Source organism: Carex rostrata, chromosome 8 (genome assembly GCF_964058835.1).
Source record: "Carex rostrata chromosome 8, lpCarRost1.2, whole genome shotgun sequence".
Lineage (NCBI taxonomy): Eukaryota > Viridiplantae > Streptophyta > Magnoliopsida > Poales > Cyperaceae > Carex > Carex rostrata.
This window is the reverse complement of record NC_135925.1, coordinates 11,773,084-11,798,499: the sequence shown is the minus strand read 5'-3', so window position 1 is coordinate 11,798,499 and position 25,416 is coordinate 11,773,084. Positions and strand designations below refer to the sequence as shown.

The 25,416-nt window shown below is 34.4% G+C and overlaps 2 protein-coding genes across 3 annotated transcripts; one reads left to right on the top strand and one right to left on the bottom strand.

Moving 5' to 3' along the window:
• The first annotated feature begins 1,571 nt into the window (after positions 1-1,571).
• LOC144558693 (rhamnogalacturonan I rhamnosyltransferase 1-like) lies at positions 1,572-6,436 on the top strand. 2 transcript variants are annotated; one of them, XM_078307538.1, is made up of 9 exons: positions 1,579-1,725; positions 1,830-2,337; positions 3,420-3,487; positions 3,589-3,677; positions 3,773-3,938; positions 4,289-4,578; positions 4,923-5,127; positions 5,521-5,678; positions 5,781-6,436. In XM_078307538.1, exons 2-9 carry the CDS (start codon positions 2,049-2,051, stop codon positions 6,025-6,027), a joined length of 1,512 nt encoding a protein of 503 aa, XP_078163664.1. In that variant the 5' UTR covers positions 1,579-1,725; positions 1,830-2,048; the 3' UTR covers positions 6,028-6,436. The 2 variants fall into 2 exon arrangements, with proteins under 2 accessions (XP_078163663.1, XP_078163664.1); XM_078307537.1 differs by having other exon boundaries at positions 1,572-2,337.
• A 6,453-nt stretch (positions 6,437-12,889) lies between these two features.
• Positions 12,890-19,483, bottom strand: LOC144558692 (transcription factor BIM1-like). The gene is made up of 13 exons (XM_078307535.1): positions 18,919-19,483; positions 18,690-18,776; positions 17,779-18,081; positions 16,265-16,328; positions 16,046-16,170; positions 15,796-15,913; positions 15,303-15,372; positions 15,097-15,192; positions 14,761-14,799; positions 14,481-14,667; positions 14,089-14,269; positions 13,840-13,978; positions 12,890-13,323 (listed from the first exon to the last, which is right to left on the bottom strand). Exons 1-13 carry the CDS (start codon positions 18,929-18,931, stop codon positions 13,231-13,233), a joined length of 1,515 nt encoding a protein of 504 aa, XP_078163661.1. The 5' UTR covers positions 18,932-19,483; the 3' UTR covers positions 12,890-13,230.
• Between the last annotated feature and the right edge of the window lie 5,933 nt (positions 19,484-25,416).

Below are 25,416 nucleotides of genomic sequence, written 5' to 3'. Positions count from 1 at the left end.
TTCTGGATTGTGACACGTGGCAAGAGATGTAGGCTAAGGCTCTACATTGATTCCTTTATACGCTTTTGCGGAAACATCCGCAACTTTTTTTGTTGTCTTAATTTTAGATTGAACTTCATTGTCAGTGTTAGAATTATGAAAGGTGCATTTAAAAAAAGCATCAATGAAGGAAACGCCGGAGCAACCAATCAAGTGCATTTTCCCAATTAATAAATATTTAAGGTTTATTTCAAATGCAAGTAAAAAAAAATATGGATATGTAAACTCTGGTATGTTATTGTAAAAATTTATTTTGTACCGTAAGATCTATTATCAGCTTACATTAGTAATGCGCGAGATCCATTAAGCTTTATTTTCTACTTTATTTTAAATAAACAAATCATTGATTTTGTTCTAGCTCATTAAAAAACGAATGTAGTTGCAAATTATGAAATCTGGCTTCTAACCGTAGAAGATTGAGATTTTACAAAATCAACACACCAGACCAGACTCATAACTAGGGGTACAAACGGATCGGATAATATCTGACCATATCTGGATCAGTATCAGAAAATTTAATATGGATGTTTGATATCCGAATATCCGTGCAGATATGAATACGGGTATGATTTTGATTTTTAAATATTCGTATCTAAACAGTAGATATATACTATATAATTTAATATATATTATGAAAATATTTATGTATATATCTACGGATATCCAATATCTGATCCGTATCCGTGTAATATCCAATCTTTATCTGTATCCGAAAAGTAAAGGCGGATACGGATATGGTTTTACCACTGTCTAATCCGTTTGCACCCCTACTCATAACACAGTGGGAACAAGAAATGCATTTCATAATTAAATTTTGGAATTTTATATAATGAATACGGAAAAGCAAAAAAAAAAAAAAAAAAAACGAAGTAGGTCAAACTAAGTTTGTGAAAATATCTTAGATTGCACAAAAGACATTAAACTTTATAATAAGAATCAAATTGATTTGTAACAATACCGTATATAAATTCATTACCAAATTCGACACTGCTTCTTTTGTTACCACTACTTTCGTACACGTGGTTCATTATTCTTTACAGAATCTTATAAATGACAAGCAGAGTTTTTTCATTTCATCTTCGCATAGAAAATTTAATAAAATAAAGTTAAGGGGTTTAATTGTAAAGTGAGAAAACACAAGTTTGGAAATGGAATAAATAAATCGATTATTGGCTGGAACACCGTTTGGACCAAGCGTCGCTATCTACCTAACAATGCGTTAATGCGTTCCCTTTAGAGAGAGAAAATGTACGGACAGACAGGTCTCCTTTCATAAACCGATAAACGGCACCGACGCCGAATTGTATTCTCTGAGTTAACTCAAATTTTGAGTTAATATATAAACCGTTCGATTTAAATCCGCACATATATTAAAGGGCCCGGGTGATATTGGCGCGGTTAGGATTGGCTTTAATTATGATCGAACGGTTGGAAAATGAATTCAAACAGTACGGTAATGCAGAGAACGTGGATTCACAGACGCCAGCGATGAGATAAAGTGCATCGCGTTATAGAGAGTTATAAGATAGGAGAGAGAAAGCCTGAGAGGAAGGAAAAGCGCTCCGCTCTTAAAAATTCCTTCCAAATTATTACAAAAACAAGAAGCAAATAAAATTAGTCGGGGAATAACGAAAAATAAAAAACCATACCCAGCCGCTAATTTCGCTAATTGTTCCTGAATTCCTTGTATGAATATTTCTGTTAACCTCCCAAAAATTCAGCTATTTTGGAATTTCTTCACAAGAGATACTCTTCTGATCTCTTCTCCCCTATCTCTTTCTCCGAAACAGGAGCAAAATCTGACCTGATCGAGTTCAACAATTCGAAACTAGCTGCGAATTGGAGCCTAAGAAGTTGTGAATCGTTGCCAAGGCGCGATTTTGGTCGCTTTTTTTCTGGTTTCCTGCTGAACCCCAGTGGGAAAAGATTGATTCTTTTTTATTCTTCTCCGCTGAAGATTTCGGCCGCATTGTGCGAAATTGGAGGATTTCTTGAAAGCTTTCCTCTTTATGGGTGTAAAGGGGGCTTGGTTTGGCGGAGGCAATAGCAAGAGATCTGATAAGGCCAGATCGAAGATGATGAAGGTTTGGATATTACGAGCTAGTACGACTATTCTCCTGTGGACTTGCGTGGTGCAACTTACTGCGATTGGAGAGACATGGGGCCCTCGAGTTTTGAAAGGATGGCCTTCTTGTTTTACGCCGTCGATTCCTCCTTTTCCAGTGAACTCTCATGGCGATTCCACAGAGGTTGGTAGTGCTTCGGTTGTTGCTGAGAAGCTTGTTTTTCCTCCCAAAAGTGAGTTCTTTTGAAACTTTTAAACTAACAATCTTGCATGGTGATGGAGTGCTTTGTTTCAATTTTGTTAATTTATTTGGCAAAATGATGCATATAATGTTCTCCATTGTTTCCAAGGCATTTGATTTGAGTGCTTTTCTTTGTGTATTTGATGCTGGAATTGATAAAGCTCTGTATATATATATTTTTTTTTTATCTTTTCCTTTCTGTCTTTTGTCGTCATGCAATTTTTCTTGTGTAACTGTTTTCTCAACCTTTCTTTTTTGTTAAATCAAATAAACGCCATCTGGAAAGTTCTTGTTCAGTTTTCGTTTTGTTCTTCTTTTTGTGAAATCCATCGAGTTGGTTGATTTTTATGCCAATTCAGGCTCTCTGTTTGAAAAGAAACTAGTAGACATTTTGCTCAGCCTTTCGAAAAAAAAAAAATAGTAATAATAATAATAATAATAATAATAATAATAATAATAATAATAATAATAAAAAAAACAATTGATTATACCTTTGACTTAGTACATGAAAGGAAGATTTTGCTTGGTCGAATTTGAAATATTTTAGCTATATTCTATATGATTAAAAAACGCCTAATTTTACATCATACAAAATTTCCTTCCCAATTGGTCCTGTTTGCTTGTTTCATGTTACTATTGCTTGTTTCAAGTTTGGTACTATTCCATGTGCAACAAGTTCGTTGCTGGTTTCTTTGGAAATTGGAAGACATGTGATGGTTCGTATAATTTAGGCAATCGATTGATACCTTTCTGGTGTTATGTATTTGATAAGTTTTGGTTAAGTTTCAAATGAGTTTGAAATTGCCAAATGAATGCATCCAACTAAACTGGTTCTTGTTTCAAGTTTGGTACTATTGCATGTGCAACAAGTTCGTTGTTGGTTTCTTTGGAAGACATGTGATGGTTCGTATAATTTAGGCAATTGATTGATACCTTTCTGGTGTTATGTATTTGATTAGTTTTGGTTAAGTTTCAAATGAGTTTGAAATTGCCAAATGAATGTATCCAACTAAACTGGTTCTTGTTGTTTTGCCTATTTTATTCATAAAAGAAAATTTTATCTTTTGCAAACAGGAATATATAAGAACAATGGTTACTTGATGGTTTCATGCAATGGTGGTCTCAATCAGATGCGAGGTGCGGTAAGTATTTCTTTAAATGTACCATTCAATTATCTGCTCTTTGGAAAAATACCTATTATTTTTGGAACTTAAAGAACTTTATTTTTGTTTTTCTTAAACAGATATGTGATATGGTTGCTATTGCGAGATACTTGAATGTGACTTTAATTGTGCCAGAATTAGATAAAACTTCATTTTGGGCTGATCCTAGGTAATCTACATGCTTTCTGCTTCTGTAATTTTCCTCTTTTTTTGCAACTATCAATTAGTTGTGACATAAAAGTACCCGGTTCTTTTTTCTGTCAGCGAGTTTCAAGATATATTTGATGTGGATCATTTCATAAATTCACTAAGAGATGAGGTTAGAATACTGAAAGGGCTACCACCGAGGCTAAAACGAAGGGTTGAACTGGGGATGTATCATTCAATGCCTCCTGTCAGTTGGTCTGACATCTCCTATTACCATAATCAGGTTTAAAAATTTACATTTTCATATTTATTTATATGTTCAGATTAGTGTGAATACCATTATACATCTTTGGAACCCCTTCCGTACCAGCTTTGAATATTATAAACATGCTCAGTTACATTTTATGCCTAGCTTATGTCGAGTTTTGAAAATACTTATGTGAGAACCACATGTCTATAATAGTTGGTGATGGGTCTTGCCTCTTATCTAGGAACCTGCAAAGGATGTACCCAGGATGCCGGAAAAGTTTTATAAAAACACATATGTAATTAATGCGAAATAAGTTAGCTTTTTATCAATAATTTTGGAAGATGCTGAATGAGGTTACTTTGGAATTTAAAAAAAAAATACAGATTCTACCGTTGTTCCACAAGTACAAGGTAGTGCACCTGAATAGAACTGATGCAAGGTTGGCTAATAATGGGTTGCCAGTTGAGATACAAAAGTTAAGGTGCAGAGTCAATTACGCTGCCTTGAGATTCACATCCCAGATAGAGGAGCTGGGTAGAAGGGTAATAAAAATTTTAAGCGCAAACGGTCCCTTTCTGGTGCTTCATTTACGGTATGAGATGGATATGTTGGCCTTTTCGGGCTGCACGCAAGGTTGCTCAACTGAAGAGGCCCAAGAACTTACTAGAATGAGGTAATAATTTGCTTTTTATAGGAGGCCATATTACCAGTTATATTCAGTATGCTTTTTCATGTTGATTTTGGTCTTTTACACGCAACCTCTGAAAAATTAAATAAGAAACATTTTTCTCAGGAAAAGAAGAGCTATAATGGAAAATTGATCCAGGGATGGTGACACAATTAAATGGATTTTCCAGGGACCTCTTTGCAAAGAATAAATTTATCATTCGTCAAATAATGAAAAATTGATAACATAATTGGTACTCCAAACCACTGGAATAAAAATTTTGCTCGAGTGCAACATTAGATTTTGTAGTTTAGTACTTGACTTTCTATTATTTTTCATGCGATGAATAGATATGCATATCCTTGGTGGAAAGAGAAAGTAATAGACTCAGATGCAAAAAGGAGAGATGGGTTGTGCCCCTTGACTCCTGAGGAGACGGCCCTTGTTTTACGGGCACTAGATATTGACCAGACCATGCAAATTTACATAGCTGCTGGAGAGATATATGGTGGGTCCCGCAGGATGGCGGCTCTCACTGCTGCATACCCCAATGTGGTAAGTTTTCATCTTTGGTCCTTGGTGTATGGCACTTCCCAAAAGCTGCAAATAACATGTATTATCCTTTATGATGGCATAAGTTCTTTCAGAAGTACCAACTATTATTAAAATAGTGACATTTTTATTTTTATTTTTAGTGTCTTATAAAACTTGTAATTGCTTGTTACTAATAAAATCAAACTTATTTTTATCAGGGAACTACATTGATGGAAGCTATTATGGACCTATAATTTTAAATAATTTTTTTTCTTCTTTTGGGGGTAGGGGGGGTCCATTTTGCATGTTGTTTATACTTGTGGGGTTGAGTTAGTTGATATGCATGATACTTGTGATGATAGTTATGAGGATAATGATGATTTGATATTTATAAAATGTGAAAAATATGTTCAGGTGAGGAAGGAAGTTCTATTGGAGGCAGACGATCTGAGATATTTTCAGAACCATTCATCTCAAATGGCAGCATTAGATTACATGGTTTCTCTTGAGAGTGACATATTTGTCCCTACTTACGACGGTAACATGGCCAAAGTTGTGGAAGGTCACCGGAGGTACTTAATCTATATCACCTACTACAACTCCACATTTTGCAGAACCACCCTCACAGAATATCGTTTCTAACAATTTTTATCTTTTATCTTTTCATGAAATAGGTACCTCGGTTATAGGAAAACAATTTTGTTGGAAAGAAAGCTAATAGTCGACCTCGTTGATCAATACACGAATGGTAGCCTCAGCTGGGACGAGTTTTCTTCATCTATTAAGGCTGCACATGCCAGCCGCATGGGCTCACCTTCTAGAAGACTTGTTATTCCTGATAGGCCCAAAGAGGAGGATTATTTCTATTCCAATCCATACGAGTGCTTGCCTCAATCCATTGATCAATTGACTTCTATATAGATAAAAAAATCACAGTTATTATTTTTTTTTCCCTTTACATTGCCATTCTTTTCAAGAAATAGGGCGTTTATCTGGGCTGATGTTTCAGCCCGACCCGAGATTGGACCACACGAGAGGATAAGCATTGGAGATGGAACAAAGGGGAGAAGAAAATGTGGGTTTTTGTTCTAAGGAAAATGCGGCTGGGATAGATAAATTAAGAATTGAGATGGTTCAATCTTTTTTTTCATAAATAAAAGGCCAATGTTGTATAGAGAGGGAGTTCTTTTAATGTACGGAGCCGAGATGGCGTGGGATAGAGATAAGTGGAAATGTCCATTGTTGTCAGTTATACAGGTTTAAAAATGAGAATTATGCACATATCTCTGTTGAAGGTAGTTCAGTCTTTCGATACCGAGTTTGCTGATTTCTTCTTGTTGAATAAATGCTTCAGGTCAATTTTTTTCTATACTTGCATTAATAATTCCCATTTTGTAATCCCGGAACAAAACTTCTAGGTCGATCGATGCCCCTCTGTTCCCATAATCTACCAGCTCGGGTTTTTTGTACTTCCTTTATGTATATACAATAGAGCCGCCCATGTATATAAAATTCTTTGTTGTATTGAGATTGCTGAATTTTCTCCTGGTGAAAGACAATTGCACATTGTTGTATATAGGAAGAGAGGGTTGGGTATGTGAGCAGGGGCAGAACTAGAAAATTTAGAAAATTTTAATAGGGGTGGCTGAAAATTAAAATGCACAATTATGGTGAGTGGGATTTGAACATGAGATCTCTCAATCACAAAATAGGGCTTTAATCACTAGACTATAACTAAACATTTGTTGTTATTTATTGAGGATGGGTGGATTATATAAAAAGTTAAAAAAAAAAAAATTCAATTAAATTCATATATGTATGATTAAAATTTAAATTTTGAAATTATAGGGGTAGCTTAGTCTTAGATTCACCCCTTAGATTCACCCCCGTGTGTTAAAGCCTTAGATCGGCCCCCGTATGTGAAGCCGAGGGGATATAAAATGTCCGAAAGCAGAGATGTCGATCATTAATGGTTATCTGAAGACTGAAGTGAACAAAGAGAAATGATTAAAATGTACTTACAACGATGCGTCTCTGGCATTTTTTTCCAGTTAGCAGCGGTCCTGCTAAACAACACACAAAAGTACATTTGCTTACCCTTTGCAAATCATTGTGTCTATTATTAATATTGTTTTACATATTTGTTTCCACTCTGGCAGCATCAGTACCGCCTTGACTTGTTGTGGTCATAGATTAGTCCCATATTATATTTGGAAATTTCTGTGATGGTGATAAGGAATAACTGGGAGAAACCTTAGTTTGAACCTTGTTTTTATATTATTCTTGTCAAGTACAGTGATGTGATTAAAATCTATTGAAATGATTTCAAACAATTAATTTTAAATTGTTGAAACTGATTTATTTTACAAGTGATATATTACATATTAAATTTCTAAATTTTTGAAATAATTTAGTATAAAATCGAGATATAAATATGATGAAAAATGAACTATTCAAATTAACTTATGAAAAAAATTATACTACTTGATTTTATTCTAAATTAATTCGAAAATTTATAAATATGACATGTAAACGCATTAAGTCATTCTGATAGATTTTAGAGTTAAGCTCGCTAAAAAGTTATGTGAAGTGTAGATGTGATATAACATCTGGTCGCCAAATATCACATAAGTATCTCTATTACATACAAAATGGTTAGTTTAGTACATCGTAAAGAGTAAAATTAGAGTGCTCTTAACTTCATAAATAAGTTTTTTGGTAAGCTTAATTTTAAAATTTATCAGGTTAACTGAAGACGACAAATTCAAGTTGTTGAAACTGATCTACTGCATGATTTTTTTGCATTTACATATAAAATTTATAAGTATTCAAATTAAATTAGTATAAAAAATCTAGCATGAAAAAGAAAACGGGATTTGTAATTTATTTTAATACATTTATTTTTCATTAATTTTTTACCGTTTGATTTTATAATAGATTGGTTTTAATAGTTTGTATTTTTTGTCTGAAGCTAATTCAATGTGGTTTGAAGTTAAGCATATCAAGAAATTTGGTTAGTTTAATAACAACCTAGTTGTACTTCATTCTAAATTCTATTTCTCGTACAAAGGTGTGAGCTGTTACGATTGATTTGTACGCAAATTGTTGGAAAGCAGCGAGTATTACAATGAACGAGCCAAAAATCAAGGTGGATATATTAAAAATTATAGAATGGGTATTGGGCCAACCAATGGCTGCGGTTCCAAATGCTTTATTGCTACGCTAATGATTAATTTCTTTTAGAAAACACTAGTGCTATTATATGTTTATTTATTATTTTAGGTAATCAATGCCAATGGCCTACTTGAATTTTCATTAGAAATCAAAGAAAAGGTGTAAATATTTATAGTTATTTACGAGGACAGGACGAAAGTTAGGTGCTATGGTACTATCTAGGGGTGCAAACTTATCGGTTATTATCCGATTTCGTTCGAATTTGAACTCGAAAAATTACTTAAATTATCAATTCCATATTCGTATCTAAGACTATTTGTATCCGTATTTGTATCAAAAAAATTATAACGAATAAGGACACGGTTAAATTTTTAACTATCCGTATCCGATTGTTTCATCCCTAAACCGCAAAAAATGTATTTTATGTTTTTAAATTGATTTATTAAATTCAAAGGTTTAAATAGCATTTATCGTGTCATAGCGGAACGAACAAAAAAATGGCGCTACGTCCATATAGCAGCGCTATAGTGTGAAATAGCGCGCTATAGCGCCGATAGCGCAATAGTTTTGACATATTCATGCAAAACTTATCCTATCCATATCCGACCGTTTATACCCCTAGTACTGTCTGTTGCAGTTCCATTTTGTAATAAACCACCAATCAGTAGCTTGGGCGTTATGGAGAGAAAGAAATAGGCGATTGTTCACTAACAAACGGAAGGCTGTGCATCACCTAATAGCGGACATGGCACTTGAGATTCAAATTTGGAGAGCAATCGTTTTGTGAAATACATGAGGACGACCCGGCCGGTCACACGGCTGGGGAAGATAATAAAAAAATTGTTGTATAAACTAGGAATGGCAATTTAGTTGCTAATGAGCTTGTATATGGTTTCTGTTTTGTAAAAAAACTTTTTTTTTATCAATATAATCGTTGATGGGCGTTTGCCATCAACCATAAAAAAAAATAAAAAAAATAAATCACCAATTAATTTCAAAGATAATCCTTTCACTAGAGACGAGCAGACATAATAGCACCGGCGTGCTGATTTTGGCGGAATTACAATTTTATTTTTTGTTAAGGATCCAATACTCATTGATCTATCAATTGCATCTTTTTTTGTATATGTAAAACTTCATATTTCAATAAACAATTAGGAGCTTGATCATATCTTCTTCTTTTTTTAGAAAAAAAAAATGATTTATAAGGTATCACTATTTCACAAGAAGAAGAAAAATGGAAGAAAGAGTTATGAGATCTCTCATCTCTTGCATACAAATTTTTTTTTTTTTCGAGATCCCTTGCATACAATAGTGCTGAGTGCATCTTATGTAACTCTGCAATTGGCTAAAAGCCAAAATTGTCAAGCTGACGTTAAATTACTGGAACACGATTGGAACAATGAGAGCATGTTTGGCTGCCAGGTGAGAATGCGAATGAACTTTGGATTCGGTCCAATTTAAATGGCTAAAACACTGTGTGTGTGAAAAAAAAAATCATTTGAATAATTTTTTTTTCCCATGAATACAGCTAAACAAGTCCCAAGTATAAACAAAATTAGCGAAGCACTTTCATGTTTTTTTCAGAAAATTTTGCTCTCTTTTTGAACTAATCTTTAGCAACTTTTTTTCGGAGAGGGAGATTTGGCCATTTGGGTCATGTGACAAAAAAATAAAACAAGTCACGGGGAGGCACAGTGAACCTCAGAATTTGGCCGTTTCTGCGTTGAAACCCAACCTCTAATATATATTACCGTTAGGGGTGGCAAAAAGATAGTAGCTAGTGGCTCAATTGTGACAAGCACTTAACTCACTCGCTGACATTTCGTTTATTATTGGACCGAACTGTTAACGAACCAGTTCGTCACTAAGTTGATTTAGAATTAACGAGTTCAAACTAGAGTCTAACTTGCTCGTGAGCTAGTTCGGTTAGATATCAATTTATGAATTTGTATGAATTTGTGTGCATTCTCTCAAAAAAGTTTGTAAAATTTATTTTCTTCTTAAAATAAGATCCACTCAGATCTAGCAAGTCTGCTTGTCAGCTCACGAGCTAGCTCGAACTGACTTGTCATAATTTCAAGCTGAGATTTTAGCTCGGATGTCCTAAATTTAACTTGGTCCAAAATTAATAAGCTAAGTTAGAACCTAACTCGAATCGAGCCAGTTCGTTGCCACCCCTATAATATTACCTGATTTTCTAAACAAATTTTGCATCTCTTTTTGTGATTAGTGGTGATTTGTCAGTTTCATTTTCTTTCCACCACTTCACCTACCACGCGTGCGTTTAGGCGATGGCTTCTCTTTTATAGACTTTGACAACCCACTTGAAACACTTTCCTATACATTCCTTTTTTATTTATTTTTGCTTTCAAGTTTCCTTTTTATTTATTGAATCAAACTATCGAAGTACGCACCGACAACAAGGGTGTTGGTCATGTCAATTTATTAGATAAACGTTGATGTTTCATCCACAAAACTAATCATAGCTCCAAATTTATGTCATATTTATGTCACAACTAGTTTACTTCACCCTTTTCATCTCTCCAAATTTATGTCATTTTTTCATTCATCGTTAGATTCTTGTCTGAAAACGATAATACAACTACGACACAAACAATACAGTATTCCGTTAATTACAGGGCAGAATTAGAAAATCTTAACAAAGAGAGCTAAAACTTAAAATGCACAAATTATGCTTGGTGAGAATTGAATCCAAGTTCTCCACCAACAAAGACTAAGTTCTAATTATTAGACTATAAGTAGATATGTGATATTTATGATGGAGGACTAGCTAGCTTTATGTAAAATATTTAAAAAAAAAAAAAAATTAATTAAATCTTATTACACATAACTAAAATTTTAAAATCATAGAATTAGCTTAGCCACCTTTTGAATAACTTTAGATCTGCCCGTCTCGTTAGGCAAAGTTGACTTTGTTGGTGCCTAGTTATACTAATGCTGTTGCATAGCCATTAATTGAGCATCTCGGACATATAATGTTACTTAGAACATAATTTTCTGTGTTAAAATAAACCAACAATTAATAACTCAAGGTTATCGAAAATTGGAGTAGGGTCCTTGGATTATGTTTTCTTCCTTCTATTGCAAGCTATGGTATCAGTAATTTTTCAAGAAGGAAAATTAAATAGACGGTAAAGTTGACTATCTCTTGTTGTTTGGTTTGGCACAGAAGTACACAATTTCGTATTGTAATATATAATTCAAATATACAAGAAATGTATAGCAGAACACTTAACCATGTTTTTTTATTTTGTTCTTCAAAAATCACAAAAGAAAATACATATTCTTTACATATTGTATACTGTATACATATTCTTCATACAAAATTGAATATATGATCTGGTGAAGTATTTACCTAGTTTAAGAAAAAACTTATTTCGCAAGTAAGACGAGTTACTGAGATCGGTACAAGGTACAAGGAGTAGAACTAGGGTGTTCCTAAGTTCATCAAATCTCTTTGTGAATTCAACTCTATAATCTATCAGATTAACTTCAAATGACGGATATGAGTCGTTGAAATCCATCTACCAAACAAGTGATGCATCTACATACAAAATTTTAAATTTTCAAATTAATTTTGTATAAATTCAAGTGGTCAATAAACGTTCAAAAAATGAATGCATTAAAATTAATATATGAACCTTCCGATTTTGACCGCTTGACTTTATAATAAATTAATTCGAATTTTTTGCATGTAGATGCATCACTCGTAAAATAGATAAATTTCAATGATTCAAATTTATTATTTAAAATTAATCCAATTAATTTTAGAATTAAGTTTACAAAGATGATTGATCAACTTAGCAACATCATAGTTCTACTCCGATAGAAGCTTGCAATGTACCTGCTTTAAGTAATGTGCAGTGTCCAGACTCAGACTCCAGATGGCCTACAAAAAGCGATGGGCTGGGTGTGGTGTTGCAACAGCTAGGCCCAAGTCTGATTGCAAAAATAATTTATTTATTTAATTACATATTTGTTGATACACTAAGTAAAATTGAACCTCACGTATAACATACCGACCAGCACAAAATAAGTAATCGTCGGATCATTGGACACTCTCAACTCACTATATAGTAATACACTACATTTATGAACTAATTCGTTCCGTTAAATGGATGAAAACAGAACAAAGGAAACCCATTTCAAAATTGCAGTCAATTTTAGGCCTTCTAGCTGATAATATAATTTAAACATTCCCAACATTCAGTAGACAATTATCTCTATGAAGGTACTAGTAACTTTAAAAACTTCAATTAGTGAAAAATGCACTAGATAGATTTCAGGTACGATGATGGGTCAAACAAGAACAATGAAAACAATTAATATTGGGTTAATATTTCGAAGGGAGCATATTTAGTTTCCATGAATCTTATTTAATGCGGAAACAAAGTTTAAAGCTACTTATAGAATATACACCGAATTTAAAATAGATACACATTATGGCATATTGGAATTTGGAACTACATAAATCCAGCTTTTACACCATATCAAATTGGGAAATTGGTTTACAAAAGAATAAGAGGATTGAATTATAGGATCTCTATTGAGAAATAAAATAAATGATCATTTTGAAAGAACAAGCTTTTTCTTAATGAGCACTTCAATTAAGCCAGTGCCAAACTGTGCTTGTACATAAATAACTACATACAGTTGACCTCTAAACAATCGTGTGGTTATACATGAATAATACAAAATAGGAAAATGATGATAACATGGCTGTTAATTCTGCTACCTTCCAAGAAAGCTTTTCAGAAAAGAGCTAGAGCAGCTTCTCATGTGAATGGAAGCCTTGGATCAAAAAGCAGCTCCACTATGTGTGTTATCAGCTAGAAAGTATATTATACACTCGTGAAAAAGACTAATAACAATATCATAAATTATAATTCACAAAAATATCAAAGGAAGAATAATAGGGATACTGGATCAGCTATTGTTATCAGACTTGCGTCTCTTTAGTGCATGCAAAGGTTCTTCCTGCCTTTTTGCATGATTATCAGATGTTGCCTCTTTGTGCTCCTAAAAGTAATTAAACAAAACATTCTATGAGCTTTTGATAGTACAGAGGACTTCTTTATGGATAAACCAAGGACTGAGACCTAAGATTCTACTCAACTATCTGAGAGTTTCTATTGCTCAACCAATCAGGCTGGACTGCTTGGTACAAGTTTTTGTACTCAAAAGGCCAGGTACAGAGATGGACCTACATTTGTACCAGTTGGCTAGCAAACAGTGTTATCAAAACAAATTCTAGATGTTGAAGTAGGATCACCAAAAGAGACTAATCAACACCGCTATGTCAATGTTAGATAATATAGAGAGGTCTACTGATAATGATCACCACTGAAAACTTCCCCCAAGACATCAAAATAAAATTGATAACAATAACAGCAAGACAGTGAATCAGATCAAAAAGGTCATATTTGGTCCCAATTACCATGCTAAATAGGGGCAGGTGCCAGAGTATTGGCGGGAAGATTATTCCCCAAAAGATGGACAGTAACAAAAAAACATAACAATCACAATAATGAATACCTGAGGTGTGTAGGCAGTACCAGTGGTGTCAGATCGCTTGTTTGATGCACGCTTGCCGAGATTAATCTGGACAGAAATACTGGCTTGAGAGAGATCTATTCCTGAGCTTTGCAGCGCTTGACTTAGTACAGTCAACAGTCTGTTTCATGTCAATAACAAAAGTTTAACAACAAGAACCCCGATTAAAATTAACAGCTTAACTAGGTTGAGAGAGGGGGGGAGAGGGTATCATTGAAAATAAGAGCGTACTCCTGAGAGTAATTAGAAGAGAGGCTAATGGTGCCCTCATCAATCGTTAACTCTTCATGTTCATGCAGCATATCTCTACTAGCTGAACATTCCTCTGCGGCTGCTGGTCTCATCCATTGGGACAGTGTATGCACCTGTGCTTGCGGTTGTGCTTGTGCCTCAGATGTAGCATTCTCAGCATCTAATTCACAAAAACATAATTAAACAATTCAACTGATTAGTTAAAGACTACAATGAAGGCCTAGGAATATAATCCCCCAATAAAGGAGCCCCTGCACCCAAAAAATAAAAAAAAGGAGAAGAAGAAAGAACTGAACAATACAGGCACATTCACAGTGCAAGTGATCCCTGAACAAACCTGTTAAGACCTAAAGGTGAGAAAAAACACTAACGTGAATAACTTTTGGGAGTTTCTGATGATTTGTAGGGGAAACCAGCTACTACACTAGCTTCCATAGGACTAGCTGCAGCCGAGACTGTGGCAGCTCCACTTGCAGGAAATGGGAATGCAGGGGGGCTAGCACCATTCTTCAAGACCTGAGCAGGATCTGGCATCGTGTCTCCATTTATACTTTTATTCTATACAAGAGAAAAATATTAAGAAAAGTCCTTTGGGTTTTGAGAAAGAACTGTCTGGACAATTATCAATTCTGAAGTCAAGTTGGAGCTCACCTCGGCTTGTTTCCAGAATGATCTGAAGTATGCATTTGCCTGTGAACCATTTAACATAAACGACAAAATGTTAATTAATATACCCATGTAAACAAGTAAGAAATGAAAATTAAATTTGGAAGGTAAAAAAAGCCAATTCTGACAAAAAAAAAGACCCTACATAAGATGTCCTCCATGATTTCTGTAGTAGATGTATGGATATATATGATTGTTAAAAACACAAGCACTTTTGGCTTTGAATTTCTGATCTTGGATGGAGGTTTATTATGATATTATCCTAACCAAAATAAAATTTATCACGACTGTCAGCTAATATTAATAAAAAGTAGAACTGACCCATGGCATTAGCTTTGAATTCTCTTGATTCCATTCTGGGTATGATGCCTCAAACTTTTGCACCTTCTCTTGCAAGAATCGTATATACTCAATGACCTAAGAAACAGAGTTCATTCGAAGATCAACAATCTTAACACAGAACAAAGACACCCCTCCCCGCAAAACACAACGCACATGCTCCGCACACACAAAGAAATAAGGAGTACCTCAAGAAGAAAAGATGCTTTATCCCTCTTTTGATCACTATGTGGTATTAAATCCCTAAGAATCTGAAACCTGCAGGACAATTGAACCATATTAGTTGAAAATTGCATAATAATTGGATTGGCAATAGCTTGAATTGCACAGCTTCAGTCCAACAATGCCACCCCTCGCTGGTATATTTACCAATTTTACAAAGGGGCCATGGATGCCAAGCATTAATTTCAACTAAAAGCTACCTGATATTGATAATATTTGATTGGTGTTTGTTCTGTCTGAATTAACCACAAAACTAAATGTCAATTATTATTCAGACAAGCATCACACCCCACTTCAGGTAGCATTAATTGCATGTAGAATCTGACTAGTCTGCCAATGTATCCAAACATATCTAGACAGCTTATCGGGGAAAGAAGGGAGACATCAAGTTAGGCTAGAGAAGAAGCCTGCACTCTTTACAAAGGAATAACACAACACAAATGAAAAAGTTCCCCGCACCTATCATTTATCTTGCTTCTTCTTCTCTGCTCTGTAGCTGAATGCTTTGATCTTGGCGTGTTTGGCCTCTGATCGCTGCCACTACCACTCCCCTTTCCATCTGTTCTCACAGTCAACTCTGAGAAAACATAGAGCAAAACAAGAAATCAATCTTCAACAAAAGATTTTAAATTCGCTACTAATTCAATCCAGGCAATCAATATTAGTTGTATAAAATGCAAACACAGAACAGATAATCGAGATAACCAACCTTTAAGCGAAGAAGATGCCTCTCTCCTGGTGAACTCCTCCCCATCGTTATCATCATCATCAAATCCTCTACTGGACCGGGAGACCGCGTCCATATACCCCTTTCTCTCAGCCGCTTGATTATGCCTAAGCTCCATAAAAGAAAACCAAAATCTAATAAAAAACTTCGACAATAAAAAGTTTCGGAGTGGAGAGATAATAAAGGTGAATAACGACGAACCTCGAGGAGGAGGAGGTGGGGGCGCCGCTGGCGCGGCCGGCGTACGGCAGCGTCCAATGCCCGCCTACAAGCAAGCAAAAGGAAAGAGAATAGTAGTAAATACCACGCCCGGGTCGGAGGTCAACTTGGCAATTTTTTAAAACAGAAAGGTGGGAAATAAAAAATAGTAAACTGGCGCTAGGTGTAGTGGAGATTTAGCGCTAGGATGGTTACTTTTCAGGCAATTTTTCTTTTATGGCCTCGGTTCGGGTATGAAATCATTCCGGATCTGTACCCACAAACCGGAACCAGCGGCGATTCAAATCTGGTTAATTGAGCTAGAGAGGGGGGTTTGAAATCCGGTGCGTAATGAGGAAATGCGCTCCTTTTTAAATGCTGGGTGCCTGGATTTGGGACCAGGCAGTGACTTGCGACCGTGCAAATATGCAATTCGTATCCTCTGCATTAACTCAAAAGAGAATCTTTTGAGTTACTAAATTTTGACCATCCGATCTGTTTTACGATTCGTGCGTACTAGATCCACACTAATATTAAAGGATCACCTATATCATAAGCAGATATAAGCAGGAACTGAATTAACTCCGTTTAAAATCCGGAGATCCATTAACTCAAAAGATTCCTTTTTGAGTTAATGCAGAGGATACGCATTCGTAAATATGGTGAAAGAATGGCATGGAGTGCTATTGAGATAGATCTCTCTCGTCACTGCGGGGGCCGCGTGAAGTCACGTGGATATCACGTGGACTGCGTGTGACAACCACCTGACTTGCGTACAAGACAGCATTTCGGGGTTATAAACGGTTATAAATATCTCCAGTTATCCAAAAACAACCTTCAGTTTTGTACAATCCTTTGCGTCAAAATTTGATCGTCAAAAATATTTACCTACACTAAACAGAGTTCAATCGAACATTGCAAGGGACCGACCGATTGTTTTAGGGTCCAGCTACAATGCTGACATAGTGACATTCATTTGATTAAACTTTTAATGTTACCACTCGTTTGACTAAAATGCTGACATTCGCTCCTTTTATGAATTTTGAGTTTAGATATCATGTAACCTAATAAATGTGCATGGACCATGATGAGGACTAGTCTTCCCGTTCCACCTCAATCGGCTCATCCTCCCTCTTTTTTTTTTTAATCTTCTCATATCCTCTCTCTAGGCTCTATTACTTTACCTTGAAGATTTTCTCCATGATATAGTACAGTACAGAGGCGATAAAGAACAAGACCAAATCACGTTGTACAAGTACACAACGGACGACACCTCAACTTACGACTTCCCACAAGAGGAAGCAATGTGTCGTCACGTGCTCGTCGACCCCCACACCTCCTAGTTGTCAAACTGGCTAGTTGCTACGCCACATTTTAGGTAGACAGCTTATAGAATTTAAATAGTTTGCATGACTAGTGGAGGTCAATTGCGCTGGCCTTTACCGGATTCCATCATCACACGCTATCGTTAACCGAATCCACTAAGTAAATTAAAAGTTCAGACAATAATATCTTACCTCTGGATGCAGATGCGGATTCTCTAGAAACCGATTCACTCCAAAGAGCAAAAGGTGCACCGGCGTAACGGGCGTAGCCACTGCTATCGGGTTCGGGTTTTCCCGTTGGAGCACAAGTTACCAGCTCCGGCTTCACCACCGGTCTGGCACCTGCGTCTGCCACGTGGCATATGCTGAACGTGCCGATGCCGCCTGGAAGGACGTGTTCCGTGGGACCCTTACCTGACACCTCACGGGCCGGATTCTCCCCCTTCTCCCCTCTCTCAAGCGGTTGAAGGAAATCGTGCGTTTTCAGAAAGAACCCTAGAAAGTAGAAACAATTAAAAATGGTAATAGAAAATTAGAGAGTGATTACTGATTAGCGATGGGACCTAGCAAGTGGTGGGGCCAGAAAGAGGGGAAACAAACAACGAAGTGATGGAACCGATGCACGTGATTAATAAAGAAAAGGTAGTTAAGATAAGGAAGGCTAAGCAGTAGACTCTACACACCTGATTAGAGAAGAGAAAGAGTTCACGGATTATGCACTACTCTCCCTTTCTTCATCAATAGTTTTATCTTTATAAAAAAATATAATAAAAATAAAACACAGTTTTTTTTTAACTTTTTAACCGCCACGCGGTAAATTCGAAAGCTGAGGCCTGAGGGTGATGTTTTCTACCAACCACTTCTTCTTGCTAAATTGGGCAAGTTTTTGTCCCCGGGAATTATGCACCTCGGTGCAGCTGCGCTTTAGTTTACCGTGAGAGGAGGAACAAAGATAGCTCATATCCAAGTAATTTAATCGCAATTTATCTTGAAAATATTTCAACTGCACTTGTTCTTAGCAGATCAAGACTTGCCATATATTTATCGAAGTATCTAAATTACAAAAGAAACTGGATTAAAGAAAAGATGAGTTTAGTAAGTACCTTGCGGAGGAGGTCTTGGATCCTGGTGCTGGAAAGAAGAATCCTTCGTCGTGTACAGAGAAAGAAAATCGTGAGTAGCTTTGTTTCCTGTTAATTAATCAGAATTGTCACTGCTGTTAACTAATTCGTTATATTAAGCAAATCCTGTTTCCAAAATAAACAAAAGAAATTTAGCTCTTTATAAAAAGAACGCAATTAGCTATTCAAATGCTTTTCTAGAGTTGTATACCTTGAAGCTCCATCTTCCGTTCTTCACACTGCTCAATCTAGCTAGAAATCAATATAATTTCCTTTCCTTGAATCTTCCCGTTGAAGAATTCACCTCAGCAGAAAGCGAAATGAATTCAGACTTCAGTTCTTTTGAATTTCAAAGACCGAACCGAGACACTTCTTCAATCGAGACGATTCTTTTAAAATTCAGATCGAAGCGGGATAAACAAAGAAGAACAAAAACAAACCAGATCGAAGCACTCGATTCAATGTGGTGCAATTTGGACTGAATTACTACTACTCTTAATGCCACTTCGAGAGAGAATTCAACTGGGAGTCTGAGACAATTCTCGCTCGCGCTCTCTCTCTCTCTCTTCTCTGTCTCACGGCGGTGGTGGAGACAGGTAAGCGGGCCTCCCCTCTGAGATCCTTTTATACTCCCTTTTGCTTGCTTCTCTCCCTTTTATTTATTCTCCTCTCTCTCTTTCTCTCTCCTCTCTCTGTTGCTAATACTTTCTCATTGCCACAAAACGCCGTTTACTTAACAGCGTGACTTTTAATAAAGAAGTCTCAGCCGTTGGATTAGGGAAGGCAATCAATCACGTGCCGATCGTGCCGTACAACGGTTGACCGTGGTTGGGACAGGTTAAGAAGATAAACAAAGAGCCGGCAGGGAAAAGAAGAGAAGACAGGCACTAATCCCAATTAAAAGGTTAAACAAGGGGTGTTACGAGTTTAAAAGGAGAATTTTAAATTGCTTAATTCTATTTAATAAAGTGACAGTAAAGAAGGTGGAGAGTTCGCGTCAGAGGATGTTTGGATTGGGCCAGAGAGAGAGATCACGTGATGGGCCGCCGCGGCTGGATGTTTTATGTTATTTATTTATTATCAAATTGGTTTATTTTTATTTATTTTTTTATATGTATGCGGAGGAGGAGGGTAGGGCCCACGGGCTACTCCTTGTGGCACATGAGCGAGAATTGCGGGTATCTCATGGGAAGGCTCTCATGTGCACGAGATTCGTCCCATTTATTTCCACCTACATTTTCCTTTTCTTTCTGTTATTTTGAAAAAAAAAATAATAATAATAATAGCTTTTACAGAAATTAGTAGCATAGCTCATCGCGATAGTTCCACTTTTTATTCAGGTGTGTTTCAGCAATTATAATAAATACTATAATGTAGAACGAAAATTATTCTTTATCTTAATTTCATGTCAGGAACTTTTTGTAAGTGTAGTTATTATTTGGAACTATTTAGATTATATTGAAATTTGAGTGCGGCTACGGTATACAATATGCATATTACGGATTGACCGTTGCTATGGATTCATGTATCTATTTTTAATTCAAACAATTGATCCGAATTGTTAAACATAATTTTTGTATCAAAATTATAGTCTATTTTTTATAGTTTTTTACTATATATTTACATAGGTAAAATATCATTATTTTCGAATGGTCCGGAATTTTCAAATTAAGTGATTCTCTAACTATCCTAAAAAAAATCTAAAAAATAAAAAATGTCATCTAAGTACATTTTTATATGAAATTTGTGTTCAATGGTTCAAATCGACTATTTAAATTTTAAAAGCGAAGATATGAATTCATAGCATGGATATATTCATAATACCATTGCCTCACTCTTGAAACTTATGGATGTGTTAATTCGTAAAACAATTTTAATTAGTTTAACTCTATTCATATATTCACTTCAATATATGAACGCAACAAGTAAATTATTTGAAAAATAGTGGTATATACCACCGATTTCATTTAAAATCATAGCATATCTGACATAGTACCTAATTGGTACTAAAATCAAATATGACAATTCTTATATAGCTGTTCAAAACAGAAACAAAAATAAAAGAAATGCAAAACCTCATAACATGCACGCAACTAAGTAAGGCAACAACATAAGAAAGTACAAAAAACATCAAAATATGCAACAAGTAAATTATAAGCCAACAACTTATTCATTATAAGCAGGAGTGTAATTCAAGAAATTTATTTTGATTTTAACACTAAATTTAACTCGAATAACAAATCAAACATTAAGAGAGACAAAATAAATTCTAAATAGATACAAAGTTAATCAGTACCAATAAATTTTCATCACTAAGACTGTGCTCCAGTAATTATAGAAGAGAGGAAGGGGAGGGGAAGGGAGGGGAGGGGCTGGAAAGGGAGGGGATATTTTTAGTAAGTTACTTGCTCCAATAAAGTTCACGGAGGAAGGGGCGAGGTTAGCTGTTATTTTTTAACTTTATTTATATTTTATTTATAATTACTAGTTTGCCCTCTATTTGGTTTCAGACAGTAAAAAGCTTCAGAGGCGGAAAGAGGGTAAAGTTGGTCAATTTTGCTGGTGGGCCCGTTTTCCCTTTGGCTACACCCCGATTTGGGGGTGACGTTTTTTGGCCCTGAGGAGTAAACTATCCACCCGCTCTGTCTTTCCTTTCCTTCCGATATTAATTTCTGGAGCAGGTTAACGTGCAAAAATCCCTCACCCTCCCCTCCCCTCCCCTCCGTTCCCCCCAATTGGAGCACACCCTAAAACTCAAAATCTAAAAAGAACGGCTACACCTCTATTACATGCTAGTTCCGCCCCTGAGCATGTCGGAAACAGTAATGCAGAATATCATATCTCACACGAAATAATGTTCACACTTGTCAAAGTACATTATGAAACACTACGAAGCACAGTGCTAGACAAATAAAAACAAGGAAGCAGAGAAGGTGCCAAAGGGAAGCAACAAAAACAAAGTACATATAAATAGCCTGAATTAACTTCAGCACGTAAGATTGCTTTCTGATGCCTTTTTAAAAAAAAAAATCGTTTGATCCAAGTAATAGCATAAATTTTTAACCGTACGATATAAATCCCGTGATTCAAATTTAAGATATATGGTCTTGATTAAAATTGAGGGCCCTGCTACTGTATTGATTTTGAAGACTGTGTGTACTGAATCCAACATAATTTTTTAATTAATTTGCATTATGATATTGAAATGTAGAGAAACGTGAATGAATAAATTATGTTGGCGTACAGTGAAATCAGGTGCAGAAAATAAATTGAAGTCAAAATAGTGCTAAAATAGAAACATGCCGCTATTTTTATTCATTTTATTTGGAATTTCATTGGATTAATGCTGTTGTTTAAACTCAATAATTTATAGGACCAACGGTATTTTTCAAATTAGTATAATTTTGAATTATTTAGTTCATATGAAATTTGCACAGCCTTATTATAGTAACACTATTATTATCCTATTTTTACACTATTTATTTTATTTGAAATGAATTATTTAAATTGTGAAAACTGATCTACTTCAAAAGCGATGCATTTACATGTTAAATTTATAAATGTTCAACTTGATTAAGTATATTTTTTATTTTTTTGAAAAAATGAAGGTTTACAGGTTAATTTTATTGTGTTCAATTTTTATTATTTTTTACTACTTGACTTTATACTAAATTAATTCAAAATTTACAAATTTGACATGTGAATACACTTGTAAGAAAAATTAAATTTAAGAATTTGAATTCGTCATTTAAAATCAATTGTATAAATTTTGAAATTATGTTCACAAATAGAATGATAAGCTCAAGAACACCCAATTTCTACTCGTGATTTATTACTTCAGCTTGGCGAACGGTTTGCCCTATTGATCAGATTGCTATCTATTTTAAGATTTGTGTGAACTAAATCTACACTAATATTGAAAGACCCCTATGTTATAAGCATAGTGACAGGATACCCGAATTATACCCGAACGTCGAATTATTCAGTTGAGCAAATTTTGACCGAATTAAACCCTAATAATTTGCAAATTTTACGAACCTTTCCCGAATTTTTTCAAGAACAATTATTTTATTTTTTTTGCTCCCTTGCAGGACTGAGATTTATTATCCGAATCATTCTCGAATTATACCTGAATTATTCCTGAATCACGAATTTTTGATCTCGCCGAACCGAATCCGAATAATTCATTTGTCACTATGGTTATAAGCAAATACCGGATTAACTCCGTTTAAAATCAGACAGTTGATATCTTTTTAACTCAAAAGATTCTCTAATCTTTTGAGTTAATCCAGGGGATACGCATTCAGGCGACTCTGGATTGCGTTGCCCCTTGTTCAGTAGATCTAGATAACTAGATTGGATCGGAAGGGAGAAGGAGACGAGTAACATTTCCATTGAAGTTTGTGCCATAAATGACGGAGAAACCTGGATCTTGTTATTAAATGTTCCTCCTCCATTAGAAAACAAAAAGGAAACCAATTAACCATTCAAGATAATTTGATTGTGCAGTGTATAATGTATAGTGTATATAGATAGATAGATAGATAGATAGATAGATAGATAGATAGATACCATGTCATATTCATATCATGTGCCTAGCTAGGTTTCATTTGCGTGCTTGTGAGCCCTACTCTAGCTAGGATCTTAACTTATTATCTTTTTAACGCTGGAGTTTACTGGCGTTGGCTTCCCTTGTCAATTCTCTTTCACAGGTTAGATTCAGGTGACTTGTGATATTTAAATTAGTGCTTATATATATCGGAAATTTTTTATCTTTAGAAATTATGAAAAAGTAAGAGATAGAAGCAAAAGAGTACATTGTATTTTAGATTGGTAGAAATCTTACCGATCCAAAGTTCCAAACTCAGTTTTCATTTTTCTTATTAATCTGATACATAGATAGAGATAATTCTTATATTATATTTATGGTAAAATGTAAAAAAAAGTTATTCAAAAAATAGATGAAATATTTATTTCTATTATATGTAGATTTTACGATACTCTATTTATTTATTTATTTTACTTTTTATACTTTACTAGAAAAAATTTATAGAAAAAAAATACAAGCTGGTTTAGATTGGTATTATTCCTACCGATCTAAACATTTTTATTTTTAAAATCGGTAAAAATCTTATCGATCTTTCTATCAAACAAAAATATAATGTACTCTTTATGTTTCTCTCTCTTCCTTTTTCTTAATTTCTACATATAAAAAAATTCCTCGATATCACCTAGCCATACTTATATATTTTAACGACCCGAACAATATTTTCTTGAAAATAATTTAAAATAAAATTTTAAAACTAGAGTCCAAGTTTATATGCAATGTTCTTAGATATACAGATAGTTCAATAATTTAAATTTTATCCAATTTAAATATTATTTCATGGTACATAAAGTATCATAAATTTCAAGTCATTTAATGTGCGATGAACCATAAACGAATCTCATTTTTTTTATAAAAGTAATGTATATGAATCATATAGATAATGCAAGATTTAAAGATTACTTTATTTTTAGAATTATAATTTTCCAAATATATATAAGAGGAGGGATCCACTTACTCTTTTTTAGTGACACTAAATTACACCCTACATTTTTAAAATTTTCAAAGTCCAAATAATCGATCCAAACAGTTCAACATGATAAATATATTAAAATGTACTTGGGGATCAAATTTTACATTTGTTTGAATTTGTTTACTATTTAATATGTATTTCACAACATCTTAATAAATAGTAAACAAATTAAAAAAAAATGTAAAATTTGATCTGCAACACATTTTAATATATTCATCATATTAAACAGTTTAAATCTACTATTTGACTTTTGAAAATATATAATATAATCCGATGTAATAAAAAAAAAGTTACAAGTGGATCTCTCCTCCGTATGTATTATATAACACATAGTACAGCTACCTATAACATAGAACTAAAAAATCTGAAATCCAGAATGTTTGTCTTTTTGTTGGAGCAAATTGTGTATATGTTGTCTTGTTCATTCGAAAATTATAATTATAGATTAATGAACAAGTCATCTCAAATTGTAATTGTAATTTGAAGCTGGGGCGGAACAAGAAAATTGAGATGAGGAGGGGCTAGAAAATAAAATGTAGTGTAATTTTATTTTATAGAGGAAGCTGAAAGTATTAATGCATATAAAAATTATAAAATTTAATGAACAAGATAATAAATTTTTAATTTATAGGGGTGACTTGGCATCCTTTTGATTGTTTTACCTTCCGTCCATGATTTGAAGGCTCGTTTGTAGTACCTTCTTGGAGCCGATTCTTCAAGCAGCAAGAAAATTCACATTAATCTCGTCTAATATGTGAAAAAAAAACCCGACTTGATATCCCCGCGTGATTGTAATTAAATTTCTCCGAAGATGAGAAATTTAAGTATTTTTCAATTCTAAAGCATTTTCCTTTATTATTTTTCTATTGAACTGAATTAAAATTCCCTCTATAATTGATTCAAGACAATCCAAATTAAAATTGGCTCTTGAAAATCAATAAATGTAAATATGAACATTCAATATACCACTTAATTAATAAAGATACAATATTCAGCACTATAATTTACATATCAAATCTCGTTTGTTACAAATTATATTTCTTAGATAATATTTTTACCTCTTTTGTAATAGAAAAAAGGTGTTACAGGCGGTCCAGAATTTTCAGAATAATATTTTTTTTTCATCCAAA

Excerpts from the sequence above, each read along its gene's own strand:
- LOC144558693 (XM_078307537.1), top strand. The coding sequence starts at position 2,049 with ATGGGTGTAAAGGGGGCTTGGTTTGGCGGAGGCAATAGCAAGAGATCT. Across the intron at positions 3,678-3,772 it reads TCATTTTGGGCTGATCCTAG|CGAGTTTCAAGATATATTTG; the intron begins GTAATCTACATG and ends TTTTTCTGTCAG. Across the intron at positions 5,128-5,520 it reads CTGCTGCATACCCCAATGTG|GTGAGGAAGGAAGTTCTATT; the intron begins GTAAGTTTTCAT and ends AAATATGTTCAG.
- LOC144558692 (XM_078307535.1), bottom strand. Across the intron at positions 16,329-17,778 it reads ATCCGCATCTGCATCCAGAG|GCGGGCATTGGACGCTGCCG; the intron begins GTAAGATATTAT and ends GCTTGCTTGTAG. Across the intron at positions 15,373-15,795 it reads AGAAGCAAGATAAATGATAG|GTTTCAGATTCTTAGGGATT; the intron begins GTGCGGGGAACT and ends ATTGTCCTGCAG.